At 42.1% G+C, this 13241-nt stretch overlaps 1 protein-coding gene across 1 annotated transcript in view; it reads left to right on the forward strand.

The window, feature by feature from the left end:
- The window catches only part of FBXL13 (F-box and leucine rich repeat protein 13), a 177487-nt gene that overhangs the window by 126644 nt on the left and 37602 nt on the right, over positions 1-13241 (forward strand). The window contains exons 16-17 of the mRNA XM_077807867.1: positions 787-906; positions 2605-2731. Coding sequence (XP_077663993.1) covers positions 787-906; positions 2605-2731 — 247 coding nt within the window. The remainder of the gene's footprint in view (positions 1-786; positions 907-2604; positions 2732-13241) is intronic.

Below are 13241 nucleotides of genomic sequence, written 5' to 3' on the forward strand. Positions count from 1 at the left end.
CCCAAGCCCTAGAGTGCTGGCAGCGCAGCCTTAGCCCCCCCCAGTTCTGGAGCACCAGAAGGGCAGGCGGTGCATGGCCACACACCCTGCCCCCAGCCCTGAAATGCTGGGAGGGCAGGCGGTGCACAGCCACAGCCTCTCCCACAGTCCCAGAGCACCGGGATGGCAGGCAGCACATGGCTGCAGCCCAAGCTGGGGCCACTGCCCAGGGGGACTGGAGCTTCTGCATTGTTCCTTCTCTTCAAAAGCTGAGGAAATCCAGGACTTCTTTCCTGAACCAGGCAGCAGCTTGAAGTTTAGCTGGAGTTTTGTGGGGAACCATAACTATGTGGTCACAAAGGTGTGCTTGCCAGTGGGGGCGAACCGGAAGGGAGGCACTTCAAAAATATGCTTGGGTCTTCCAAAGGGAGGAGGGGAAGAGGGTCAGCTTTCCAGTCTGTTTGATGCCTGGGCAGCAAAGTTTAGAGCGGTCATTGTTGCTGGAATAGTGGCACTGTGGGACTGTTGCTGGAGGACTATTTTGCTGGTATAGGTAATGCAGTATCCACTCATACATTCTACCATTGCACCTGTGCCATTAGAGGGCTTCTTTTTCATAAGCCAAACTGTCAAATTCTTCCCCTGGCTACTTATTCAAATTCGGCTAAAATAAATGATGTTGGGCAACTACCAGTTTCAGTCACTGTTCGTCTGTAATGCCAGTCATCAGATGCAAATTATATATTGAATCATGTGGATTATGAAAGTGTGTGTGTGTGTGAATATGTTTTTGTATTTATATTTTAGAATCAGTGATGCAGGTTTACGTCCATTTTTAGAAGGATCTTCAGGGACAAAGCTAAGAGAACTGAACTTCACTAACTGTATCCATGTCACTGATGCCTCTCTCATGAAAATAGCCCAAAGGTACTGTATTATTGTGACACCAGTATTAATCTGGTGGTAATTAGCAATTATTCTCTTAAAATATTATTTTTTAGAAAATTTAATTTGGCAAGTTATAGGGCTCAACACAAGGGTAACTGGGTGAAATTCTGTAGCTTGTGTTTTTACAGGGGTCAGACTAATCTATTGGTACCTTCTGGCCTTCAAAATCTATGAAAATGATCGCTATGACTGAGAGTTCATCTCTACTCATTCAAAAAACTGGAAAGTGAAGTTCAGCAAAGTATAACTGCTTAAAAGCTTGTTGCCAGGTGGCAGAGCTGTCTTTAATTTTTCTTAACTCAATAAATATGCATAACCATGGTTGCACAAACTAATGAGAGCTGCATGGCAAACCCCGTCCACATCAAGTTATAAATCTAACCTTCAATAGGAACACCGGGAAGGGGACTGGAGGAGTGCCTGCTGTATATCTACCAAAAAGTCATCTTGCAGTTGCAGGACAAGATGGCATGATGCAGGCCACTGTTAGTTACTCCTCTGAGCAGGAGCAACATTCATGATTTGACAGTGTTTGCTGCTAACAGTAGCATGCATGTTAGCAGACTGGGGGATGCCTGTGTCTTTTAGCTGGCAGACGAGACTCCTTTGAGGCCATGGAGTGTGGGCTAGGGCACTAGCTGGGTGTACCCCTACTGCTCTTTTGAGCACTAGAAGGGTTCCTATCTGCTGACTGTATATGAGGAAGAAGCTCTTAATACTTTTCTCTCTTGTAATGCACCTACCAAGCAAAGAGGGGGTCTAGCACAACATAGTCTATTCAAAAAGAGAATTATTGGATTATTCTTATTTAATGTGTTTAAAATGTACAGAATTATTTTTCCAAAAAAAACCATGCATGAAATAGTAGATTTCATCCATAGTGCAGAATCAGGATGAGCTAGGCCCAAAAGAACTGACATGTAGTTTTGATGTTCAAATATAAGGAAAACTTGGCTACAGTGTTATTTAAGAATATATGTTTTGAAACAGATATTGTCGGTAGTTTAACCTTTGCATTGGATCAATGTTTTTATTAAAAACCTACACTATGTAGAATAGTAAATATTCTGTAGACTTTGGATATTTTGAGGCTATTATTACATAATCTTATGTCTTGATTACATGATCTTATTGCCACTGGCTGGAGTAGCTCATAACCTTGAATGCCTACCTCAGGGCACGCTGTCAAAAACAGGGCAGGTGCCCCAAATTGGCAGTGTATTCTATAATTAGATTTCATCTTCAAACATACTCTCTGTGTAAATTTTTAGAATTGTGAGTAGCCCCATTGGACAAAATAGCTACTTACAGTACTGAACACTATTCCTGGCATTAAGTGTTTCAGAATTAGGTCCTATTTCTTATTTGGACGTGTAAGCAAGTGTAAGTAGATAAATTGCAGTCCAAGTTTCTGATTTTGGGTAGTTGTTTGATTGCTGTTTGTTCTTCATATTTTGGTTGTAGTATTTGTTGGTTTCTAATTTTTGTAGCTTATACATAATTTTGTATTTTTCAGCAAGTCATGTCCCCAAATCTTACTGAAACTGAATGGGAGCTGGGTGCCTGATTTCTTAGGCTACCTTGAAAATCCCAGCCAAACGTATTACAAAAAATGTACATAACATAAAACATTTCCATAAAGAAGCGGAAAGCTCACATTTCTGTGTTTTAATTTAGGTGCCATAATCTGACCTACCTGAATATTCGTTACTGTGAAAGTGTGACTGATGCTGGGATTGAGGCACTGGGAAACATGACCTCATTGATGTCTATTGATATTTCTGGAACCACTGTCTCAGATATGGTAAAAACCCCATAAAAGAAAATCAATATGTTTCTTACCTAGATATTTTTCCTTTGTAACCCACACCCCCATTTAAAAAAATCACACAAATATTAAGTAGTGAAGTTACCATATCTTTAAAATATTCCGTAAAGCTTTGCAGACTATTTTGTACTGATGAATTTGATACATTTCAAAAACAGTTTCATAACCGCAGTAGTGTTTTAGCTTAAGAAAGGGCAGTGTAGTAATTGGGCTTTGTGAAGGGATCTCTGTGGGGGTTTGGAATTCAATCCCCTGACTTGCAGGCAAGCCAAGGCGTTGTAATTCAGACCCTTGACATTCATTGTTCCATGCCATGCCTCTCTGCAGCTGCCATGCAGGATTTCTGGGACATTGGATCCACATAATTGTGAACTCAGTGGCCCTGCCCCCAAACTGCCTTATTAAGGGGCTGTGCAGTGACCTTCTCCCTTCAGCACCCATCCCTCTTTGATTCAGACCCTGGAGCATCCAGGGGAAGGCCAGGAGCTGGATGAGGGATATACACATTGCCCAGGGTCTGGAGGGAATTCTGCTGTAAAGGTAATACAGACCAGGGTTGAATATCTCATTCTGTAGCCCTTTTCCAGGGAGAATTAAGCTGGCTGCAAATCAAAATTTTCATCCTGTGCAAAATTCTAATATTGTAAAAATTCTTTTCATCCTTCATCCTGTGGAAAATTCTAATATTGTAAAAATTCTTTTCATCCTGAATCAAGACAAAAAGTTGAAATGTTGAAATGTTTTATGGAATGGAAAGTTGCCAAAAAAATTTCAATTTGGAACATTTCATTTTGACATTGCATATTGAAATGAAAAGTTTTGATATTCCCAAATCAAAATATTTAATTTTTGATTGTTGAACTGATTTAAACTGTTATGTCTTAAGTTGCCAGGCTTCCCAGGCATAGTGTGTTCCCCAAGATACACATGATCAGATGGCTCCTATGCTGCACTAATGGTTGTTCAACCAGTGGAGGAAACTGTGGTGCATCATGGGAGATGTAGTCCAGTCAGGGAACCCAGCCCATGAAGGAGAATGGAGACATGAGACACTCAAACTACATACAACTCCCATGAGGCTTGGCTGCAGCTCAAACTCACACAGATTTATGTTGAACTGATCCAAAACAAAAATGTTTCAGTACGGTTTGGCAAATGGAAATGTTTTGACTCAGGTTGATTAAGCTTGAGGGAAAATTGAAAAATTAGACAGAATCAAAATTTGCCAAAGGAAATTTTGAATGTGTGAACACTGCATTTTCCATTGAAAACACATTTAAGTACAAAAATTTGTAACAGCTATAATAGAGAGGCCCCCTTACATTGTGCTCCAGGGTATAGCTGCTAATGAAAGAAGCTCTGGCAAGGTAGCTTCAAAGATGTCAAGTTGCCAGGAGCAGGAAACAACCGTAGAGGGCCTTGGAGCCAAGTTAGATACGTGGGTCTTCGACACAGATGTTCATGGCTCTTGGCAGATCCTCCAAGATCCACAGTACTAGGAGCCAGGTCATTTGCTTCTTCAATAGGAGTCCAAACCCTGCTCTCCTGAAAGAGAAGTCTGGAAGAAACTGCGAGAGAAACCTCTGCAGCAATTTCTTTCCCCTGGACTCCTTACTGTGTGTTTTAGTATAGGAGATATGCTCTTCAGTGTTGACTCAGATCCTGCTTATGCAAACCTGTGAGCAAGAAAATCAGTGTTTGGCTCTAAAGCAGTATTTGTTCAAAAGCAATTAAAAACTCCTTATCCTTGATGGAGGCCTAGAAAAGAAAAGAGTAACCCAGATAACACAAATGGGGGAGAAACAAGGGATTTTAATTTAAAATATAATTTAATCACTGTTGGTATTATTTTAGTATATTTTATGTGAGATTTGGAATTCTTGGAACTGTAAACTGTAAAGTTTTATAATAGAACATAAGAACGACCATACAGGGTCAGACCAAAGGTCCATCAAGCCTAGTATCCTGTCCTCTGACAGTGGCCAAGAATGTAAGTATAAGAATTTTCTTTAGATTTTCTCCTGTTTTTTGACCACAGTTAGCCAGTTAAGATACTGTATGTTGCTTCTTATTCTCATTTACGTGCAGCAGAGCCCCATGCTGCAGGCAATCATCCAAACTCTGTTGCTGACACAACAGCATTCAGACATGTATTTTTTTCAGACATTCAGTTTTCCCTCCTCCCACAAGACAGATAAGTTATCCCTGAAATTTACCATTCATCATTGTAGTATACAGTGTTATTGTAGCTGCATTGGTCTCAGAATATTAGAGAGACAAGGTGGGCGATGTAATAACTTTTATTAGACCAACTTCTGTTGATGAGACACAAGCTTTTCAGCTTACACAGACCTTCTTTAGGTCTGGAAAATGTAATCAGGCCTTGTCTACATTGCCACTTTACAGCGCTGAAACTTTCTCACTCAGGGGTGTGAAAAAACACCCCCCTGAGTGGTGCAAGTTTCAGTGCTGTAAAGTGGCAGTGTAGCCATGCTCCCAGCGCTGGTAGCTACTCCCCTTGTGGGGGTGGATGTTTTTACAGTGTTGAGAGAGCTCTCTCTCAGCGCTGGTGCCGCAGCTACACAGCCACGGTAAAGCACTACTCTTCAGAGTTCAAACTTGAAAGTTTGTCTCTCTCACCAACAAAAATCGGGCTAATAAAATATATTATCTCACCCATCTTGTCATTCATCATTGTAGTAATTTCTGAACTAACGGCTAACAGTGGCCATTACACTGTCATTCTCTGTGCTATATACTGTACCTACAGTATACATCATATCCTTACATCTTGAGACATGATATGAAAAGTCATCTAACCATCTATTATTTAATTTGTATGTGCTTTGAGTTTTTGATGAAAGAGGGATTAATATAAACTTATTTTATGCACTTTTTATAATAATTTAAATGAAGTTCAAAGAAGATAGATATTTACACTTGTAATTTAGACTTTGTAAGTACTGTGCGGAAGTTAGTTTTGAATACCGTAGTTAAGGTCATCAGGTTTCAAGCCCAGTGGATCCAACACCATTAAATGGTGCTAACAAGTAGAAACCATGAAGGCCAAATTCTTTTCTGCACTCTGCACAGCGGATCTCTATTGCATATTTTTCAAGTATTCTGTCAGAGGGAGTTCAGTAGGTTTGAAACATGCCGAATATGCAACATGCTTTTGCACTGCAGAAGAGAATTTTGTTTTAAAGTTGGGGCCTGAGCCATTAGCTGTCCTAATGATGGAGGTTAGAGTTGCTCCACTGCATACATACATAATACATTTTATATAGTTGTTAAAAATCATATGCAATCTCTCAAAATGTTTTGATTGGATTACTGGGCTGAGATTTCATAAATAGGAGCCTAAATTCAAACACCAACTGCCATATTTAGGGATTTGCCTGGTTTTCAAAACTGGCAACACCCAACAGCTTCCATTGCCTAAATATAGATATAGAAGCATAATTTTAAGAGAAAAAAATTGCCATTCTGGATAAAGAGGACACTTGACCTGTTGCTTGTATGGATAAATTTGTTGACCCTTGGAATTAGATTTTATATAGAAGAATATTTCAGGATCCCCATTGGACCAACTGTAATGAATATTGTAGTGCTCATAGCAAATTCATTTCCACTCTGTCCCATGCCTGTGACAGTTTTAGAATCATTGCCTTGTAGTGCTTGAAGGGGCTAAGCTTCTTTCTAAGCTTTTCTTTCCAGATGTTAGGCCAGTTAGTCAAAACAAAAGAAGAGTGCCAATGGAAATATAACAAAAAATAATCATTGCAAATATTCAAGCAGCAGTATTATTCTTAGCAAATGTATGTGTATTCTATGCAGGGAAACAATACTTAATTTGTTACAAAACTCAGCAAGTAAACTCATGAATAGGGCCCTGATTCCACACATGCTTACAGTTTCACCCTTGCTTAAGTATCTTGCTGAATCAGGGCTCAAGATTCATGATGAACAAAACCCAAGCCTGTTCCCATTAAGAGGACATGGGATTTATGAATACAAGAAGCTGATATGATACCTTTGCTTGCTTTGTTACATTTCATAATGATATTGTGGCACCATTCCTATGGAACTTATCTTAATTTGCTCAGTAGGTTTCAGACTGTTGCTCTCACTCACCTGAGGCCCAACTGTATTACTCTTGGTCACAGTATGGAGCACTTACAAGAGTAGTCCAGTTGGGACCACCTGCATGAGTAAGTATTCACTAACATGAATAAGGACGGTGCAGTTGGGTCCATTGAAATCAATAGGATTACTTTTGAAGTTCTAGTTAGCCTGAGACAGAATGACAGAACCTAGCTCCAGATAATTTTGTGATTAAAAACTTAACTGAAATAATTGAGATTTCCTGATGGTTTACTACAGTTTTGATTCTAAAAAGCAGATAGGAGAAATTTCTATTCCCTGTACCTATTGTGTTTTTGTGAGCCTGATCCTACAAGCCCTTGCTTTCTCATGGGGCCTAATCCAATGCTCAGTTAAGTCAATAGGAGTCTTTCCATTGACTTCAGTGGACATTGGATCAGGCCCATAGTGTTTACTCTTTCCCATAGAGCCACCGACTGCAGTGGAACCTAGCGCAGGAATAAAGGTTTGCAGGATCAGGCACCAAACTGGGAACATCAAAAAATATTGTTAATGTCAAAGGAAAATTTGAGTGTATTCACTTATTTTCATTTAATAGAAGACCATCAAGTTTACTAATGTTTAATACACTTTCCATTCAGTTACAGTGTATGTTACTTTTGGGAAATTGTTTTTTCCCCCTTTTACAAGACTTAAAACGTACTATGATAGTAGCAAGGAAGTACCTGATACTCACATTTTCAAGCAATTTCCTGTCTGCAGTATTTCCAAAGTACATCTGCTGTACTTTAAAAATGTAAATCCCTTCATTTCTGTTACTCCTGCCTTCCATCCATGGGAGATGGGATCCAGTATTATGTCTATGCTACCTTTTTATTGCCTTGATACACAGGTCATAACTACACTTAATGGAAACATAAGCTATAACCTAACATTCTTGTGTCTAATGTTTTCATTAAAAAGGATATAACGATTTTTGATCTGTCTAGGAACAAGCAAGTTTCAGACATATCTCAGCCCAAAGACATATACTGTACAATCTTCTGAAAATAATGGGATATGAGCAAGGACATAGCCTATATTCTAGTACCTCTCCGAGGGGAATCTTTCTCTTTTCAATTTTACATTCCAGAATAAATTTCCTTATTTATTAATAATCAAAATGATTTTGATAAATAACATGTATTAAAAAGTCACAAAATGTTTTTGTAACAAAGATGTTGTTGTTCTTCCCCTCATACTCCAAAATGGTTGCTCATAATTTCTCCAAAAAATTTCTCCAGCAGTTTCTGGCTGCAAGCAAGTCTGAGAAATTTCAGCCTAAAGATTAAAGTTTTGGAATGTTCTTCTTTGAGTGTTTGCAGACATGTATTCCACTCAGGTGTGTGTGGGCTGAAGCTGGAGAACATTGCTGAGTAGTACCCATCAGGGTGGCACTTGTGCCCTCTGGCTCTCATAGCCCTTCCCCTGGCTATATAAGGGCCATGCTGGTCCGTATAAGTGCGGTGCTGCCCTGACTCCCCTGCATTCCTTAGAAGTTTTTAAGGTCAGGCTTGACAAAGCCCTGGCTGGGATGATTTAATTGGGGATTGGTCCTGCTTTGAGCAGGGGGTTGAACTAGATGACCTCCTGAGGTCCCTTCCAACGCTGATATTCTATGATTCTATGATTCATTCCTTCTCACTGCTTGCAGCTTGGGTCCGAACTTCCTGTACAGATTTTACCTCACGGTTTCTGATGACAACAGTGAGACTGTCTGTAAAGTTAGTAAGTAGTACCTTTGTAGTTAGTACTTAGTTTAGAAATTAGTTCTCTTTATAGTGTAACATGGATATGCCCTCACTAGGGTTTAAGTACAGTCCTTTTTGTGGGGTGGGTATCCCCAATAATGACCTCCACACGTGGTGTTTGTTATGTCTAAGAGAGGAGCACATTAAAGAAAAGTGCTCCATTTTCTGCTCCTTTAAGAAAAGGACTCAGGGGCTTACATTTAATACAGCACCTCATGGAACTGCCATGAGGTTGGATTGAGCCCTGGGGCTCTCTGCAGATTGCCAGGTCCATCAGTCTTTGGAGCTGATGCTGACCCCAGATAGGCTGCCAGATTCAGACTGTTCCCTTCCTCTGGTTCCCCAAGGACGAGGACTCATAAAACTAATTGGAGCCATTCCAGAGCTCAGAGAGACTCTCCCTTCTCTTCTAGGAGGAAGGTGGAACACCACCATGTTTCTCTCAATGCCTTAGATAGAGCCAGGTTGTCTATCCACTTTCCGTTAGGTGACCATATTTCCCTAAACCTAAAACAGGACACATGGGGCTGGCCCAAGCTTCCTCTGAATGTTTGCCACGCTCCCAATTGAGCCAAGTAGCAGAGATAGGGCAGGGAGGAAAAGGAATGGGTATGGGCTGCGATCTGGACAGCAAAGCAAGGTGTGAGGGTGCAAGTGTGTGTGAGTACTTTTGGCTCAGAACCAGAGGTGAAACTATTGGACTATGCCCAAACACGACAAATGCCCAGGTTTGCCAAAACAGTCAGGATGTTCGGAAAGGGCTTAAAAAGGAGACTAACTTTCCAGTACCAAGGCAAGATCAGATTGGCACTATACCGTCGACTCCAGCACCATCCGCTGAAGAGCCACTGAATTCAGTACTGACGTTGCTTTTTACACTGACAGTCTTGAACCCACTGGCTTACCAGAAAGCATCTGATTTACTCTCCCTTTTGGTCCTGGACTCTCCTCTGTTTCAGTTACTTCATTGAGATGTGCCAGAAAGGTGAACCCAGTCCCGTTATTCAGACTGAAACATCCTTTTTTAGTACCAATACCATTTTCATAGCCCAAGACTTTGCTAACCTGGGATCAATTCCTGATCCAGCACCAACCTCTTCCTCGGTACCAGCTGTGACTCTGGTAACGATGGGCTTCCTGATAACGAATGTTATTGCAGCTTCGAGTTGCCAGTATATGATGGCAGTGGCTACAGTTCTGGCTGAGATCTCAATGCAGCACTGGACTTTAGTCAGAGCAGAGTGTTTGGTAGCCCTAGCAGATTTGGCCCCTTCATTACTGGCAGCTATTCAGGGGACTCTTCATACTTGAGGTCAGGATCAGCTGCTTCTTCCCCATCTCCTTCCAGGATCTGGTGTTGCAAATCTTTTAGATCTTCTATGAAGGAGCATTATTGATAATGAGAGTGACTGGAGGATAGGAGTTCTTGGCTCATTGGCCTCTGGAACCCTACTCATTTCCAAATTGGCCTCCTTGTGATCCGTGGACTGTCTCACATTCTTCAAGAGCCCAGTCAACTGCTCGTTCTAGGCCGAGATCACTGAATTGTCTGGTTGCTTCATCTCCTGCCCGGCCTCGATGGGAGGCCCAACCCATATTGCCCCTGCTGAATTTCCAGTACAGCAAGAGGAACAACTTTTGCCTCAGAAGGAGGTTCTTGCTCCTCCACCTCTGTCATCCTCTTCACCAGATGATTCCCCAGCCCCAGACTCATCCTTCCTGGTTCTGGAAGACTTTAAGGCTTATCAGGACTTTCTAAGGAGGATGTCTGCAGCATAGGGTATCCACACTGAGTTTGTCTGAGAGAACACCCATGGATTGCTGGACATTCTGCAGATTTCAGCCCCGGGAAGAGCAGCCTTCCCTATATATAAAGTTGTCTTGGAGCTGGCAAGGTTCCTGTGGCATATACCAGTGTCTGTGCCTGCTACACTGAAATGTACTGACAAATGTTACTATATCCCCGTTCAAGGATTTAAGTGTTTCTACTCACATCCAACTCCCAATTCGCTTGTGGTGACTGCTGCTAATGAGAGAATGTATCAAGGTAGATATAAATCCACGCCTAAAGATAAAGAAGCCAAGAAATCGGATTTAAGGGGGAGGAAGGTTTATTCTACATCTTCCCTCCAGATGTGCATTGCTGATCAGAAGGCACTCTTTTCTAAATATAACTTGGTAAGTTACCTGGGGATCTCAGGGAAGACTTCAAGGCTTTCCTGGCAGAGGGCTGTCTAGTGGCATAGACATCGGTGCAGTCAGCGCTCCATGTGGTGGACACCTCATTTCAGATTATGGCCTTGGCAGTAACAATGAGGAGGGCTTCTTGGCTGCAGAACTCTGGCATTGCTCCAGATATGCAACAGACCATAGAAGACTTACTGTTTGATGGATGGTCTTTGTTTTCTAAAAAGACAGATGAGACATTACATTCTTTTAAGGACTCCAGGGCCACGTTACACTCCTTAGGATTTATATCCCAACAGTTAAAAGGTGACCATTGTTACGAATTACACCTGAGAGGACACGCACACAACTGCTGCGAATTATACCTGGTAGGACACGCACACCAATGCTACGAATTACACCTGGTAGGACACGCACACCAATGCTGCGAATTATACCTGATAGGACACGCACTCCAATGCTACGAATTACACCTGGTAGGACACGCACACCAATGCTGAGAATTATACCTGATAGGACACGCACACCAATGCTACGAATTACACCTGGTAGGACACGCACACCAATGCTGCGAATTATACCTGATAGGACACGCACTCCAATGCTACGAATTACACCTGGTAGGACACGCACACCAATGCTACGAATTACACCTGGTAGGACACGCACTCCAATGCTACGAATTACACCTGGTAGGACACGCACACCAATGCTGAGAATTATACCTGATAGGACACGCACACAAATGCTACGAATTACACCTGGTAGGACATGCACACAAATGCTGCGAATTATACCTGATAGGTCACACACAGTTTGAATCTAGGCTGAGGCACATAAACAAAGTCCACAACTGCAGAGTTCCCAAAAGACACTAAGTTTATTACGCTCGAGTGTGGTGCCCCCCTGCTAGCCAGGAGGGGACCCTGAATACAGATTATACAAAGGTTATATACTTTTTAGCAAAGCATGTTGCCTTCGTGCATCGGAAACCTTAGCCAATAAACAAACCCTTGTCTTATCTACCACCTATCCCTGCTTGGTGCATTCCTCGTGCTATACCAGTATGTTAATTACACAGCATGGTCCTAAAGCCATGCATCAGTAACCTTTATTATCAGGATGGGAGGCCTCACATCAAGGCCAAGAGACATGGAGTTAGAGACTGACAAAAACCAGATACTGGGAGTCAAGGCAGGCTGGAGACAAGGAGGAGGATTTTCACAGGGATTCAGTATCTAAGGATCACTCCTCCTGGTGTATGATGTGCTGGCATTTAAACAATGGTGGGCCCCAAACCAAAATGGAGTCACATGTGCTAACTTTTCCTTAACACCGTGAACCCATTTGCTGTCACCCAGAGAGCAATGGAAAGGCGAATGTATAAGATATCGCTCTGTGATCATATCCCGAATGAGGAGATCAGAAGCCGTACAGAGGTGACCAATGTAGTGCGGGTGATGTACGATGCAAAGCGAAGATGGACGGGTCAAGTAGTCCGCGGGCAAGACAATAGGTGGAAAGCACATTCAGTGACTGGATCCCCAGAGACCACAAGCGACTGCTGGGCAGACCGAAAATGCGCTGCGCCGATCCCATGACAAAACTCTTTGGCCAGAAATGGAAAGAACGTGCTCACTCATCTGAATTGGATATATGCTTTTTCTCCTATTCCTCTCATCTTTCAGGTTATCCTCAAGCAGAAGTTGGACCATGCCAAATTGGTTCTTGTTGCGCTGGCTAGGCCAAGACAGTGTTGGTTCTCTTAGCTTCTCAATTTGTCTATTTGACCTCCCAGATCTCTTCCTCTATTTCCCGAACTACTGACTCAGCACCACAGCCAAGTTGCACATCCAGATCTGAGCAGTCTATATCTCATGGCATGGATAGTGTGTGGCTAGATGAAGAGGAAGGTTAATGTTTGGGAGTAGATAGGAGTGTCCTATTTAACAGTCGGAAGCCATCTGCTAGGACTACCTGTTAGGCCAAATGGAAGCTTTTCAATTTGGTCAATATCTAAGGTAATTCCACTGATGTTATCTTATGTTCAGGACATTTTAGATTGTTACATTTGAAGTCCTTGGGTCTGCCTCATAGCTGATCGAGGGTTCACTTGGCAGCAATCTCAGTGTTCCATCCTTCAGTCCAAGGGCAATCAGTTTTCCCAAACTCTGTGGTAGTGAGATTTCTGAACGGTATTGTCTGCTTGCTTCCACTTGTAATTGTGGGACCTTAATACTGTACTGGCTGCCCTCATGGGTTTTCTGTTTGAGTCACTAGCAACTTGCTCGTTGTCTCTACTTTCCCAAAACACAGCCTTTTTTGTTGCTATAATTTCCACAAAAAGTGTCAGCGAAGTGAAGAACCTTATGGCAGGGCCTCCCCTTACTCAGCTGTTCAAAGAA

Source organism: Eretmochelys imbricata, chromosome 1, assembly GCF_965152235.1.
Source record: "Eretmochelys imbricata isolate rEreImb1 chromosome 1, rEreImb1.hap1, whole genome shotgun sequence".
Taxonomy (NCBI): Eukaryota; Metazoa; Chordata; order Testudines; family Cheloniidae; genus Eretmochelys; species Eretmochelys imbricata.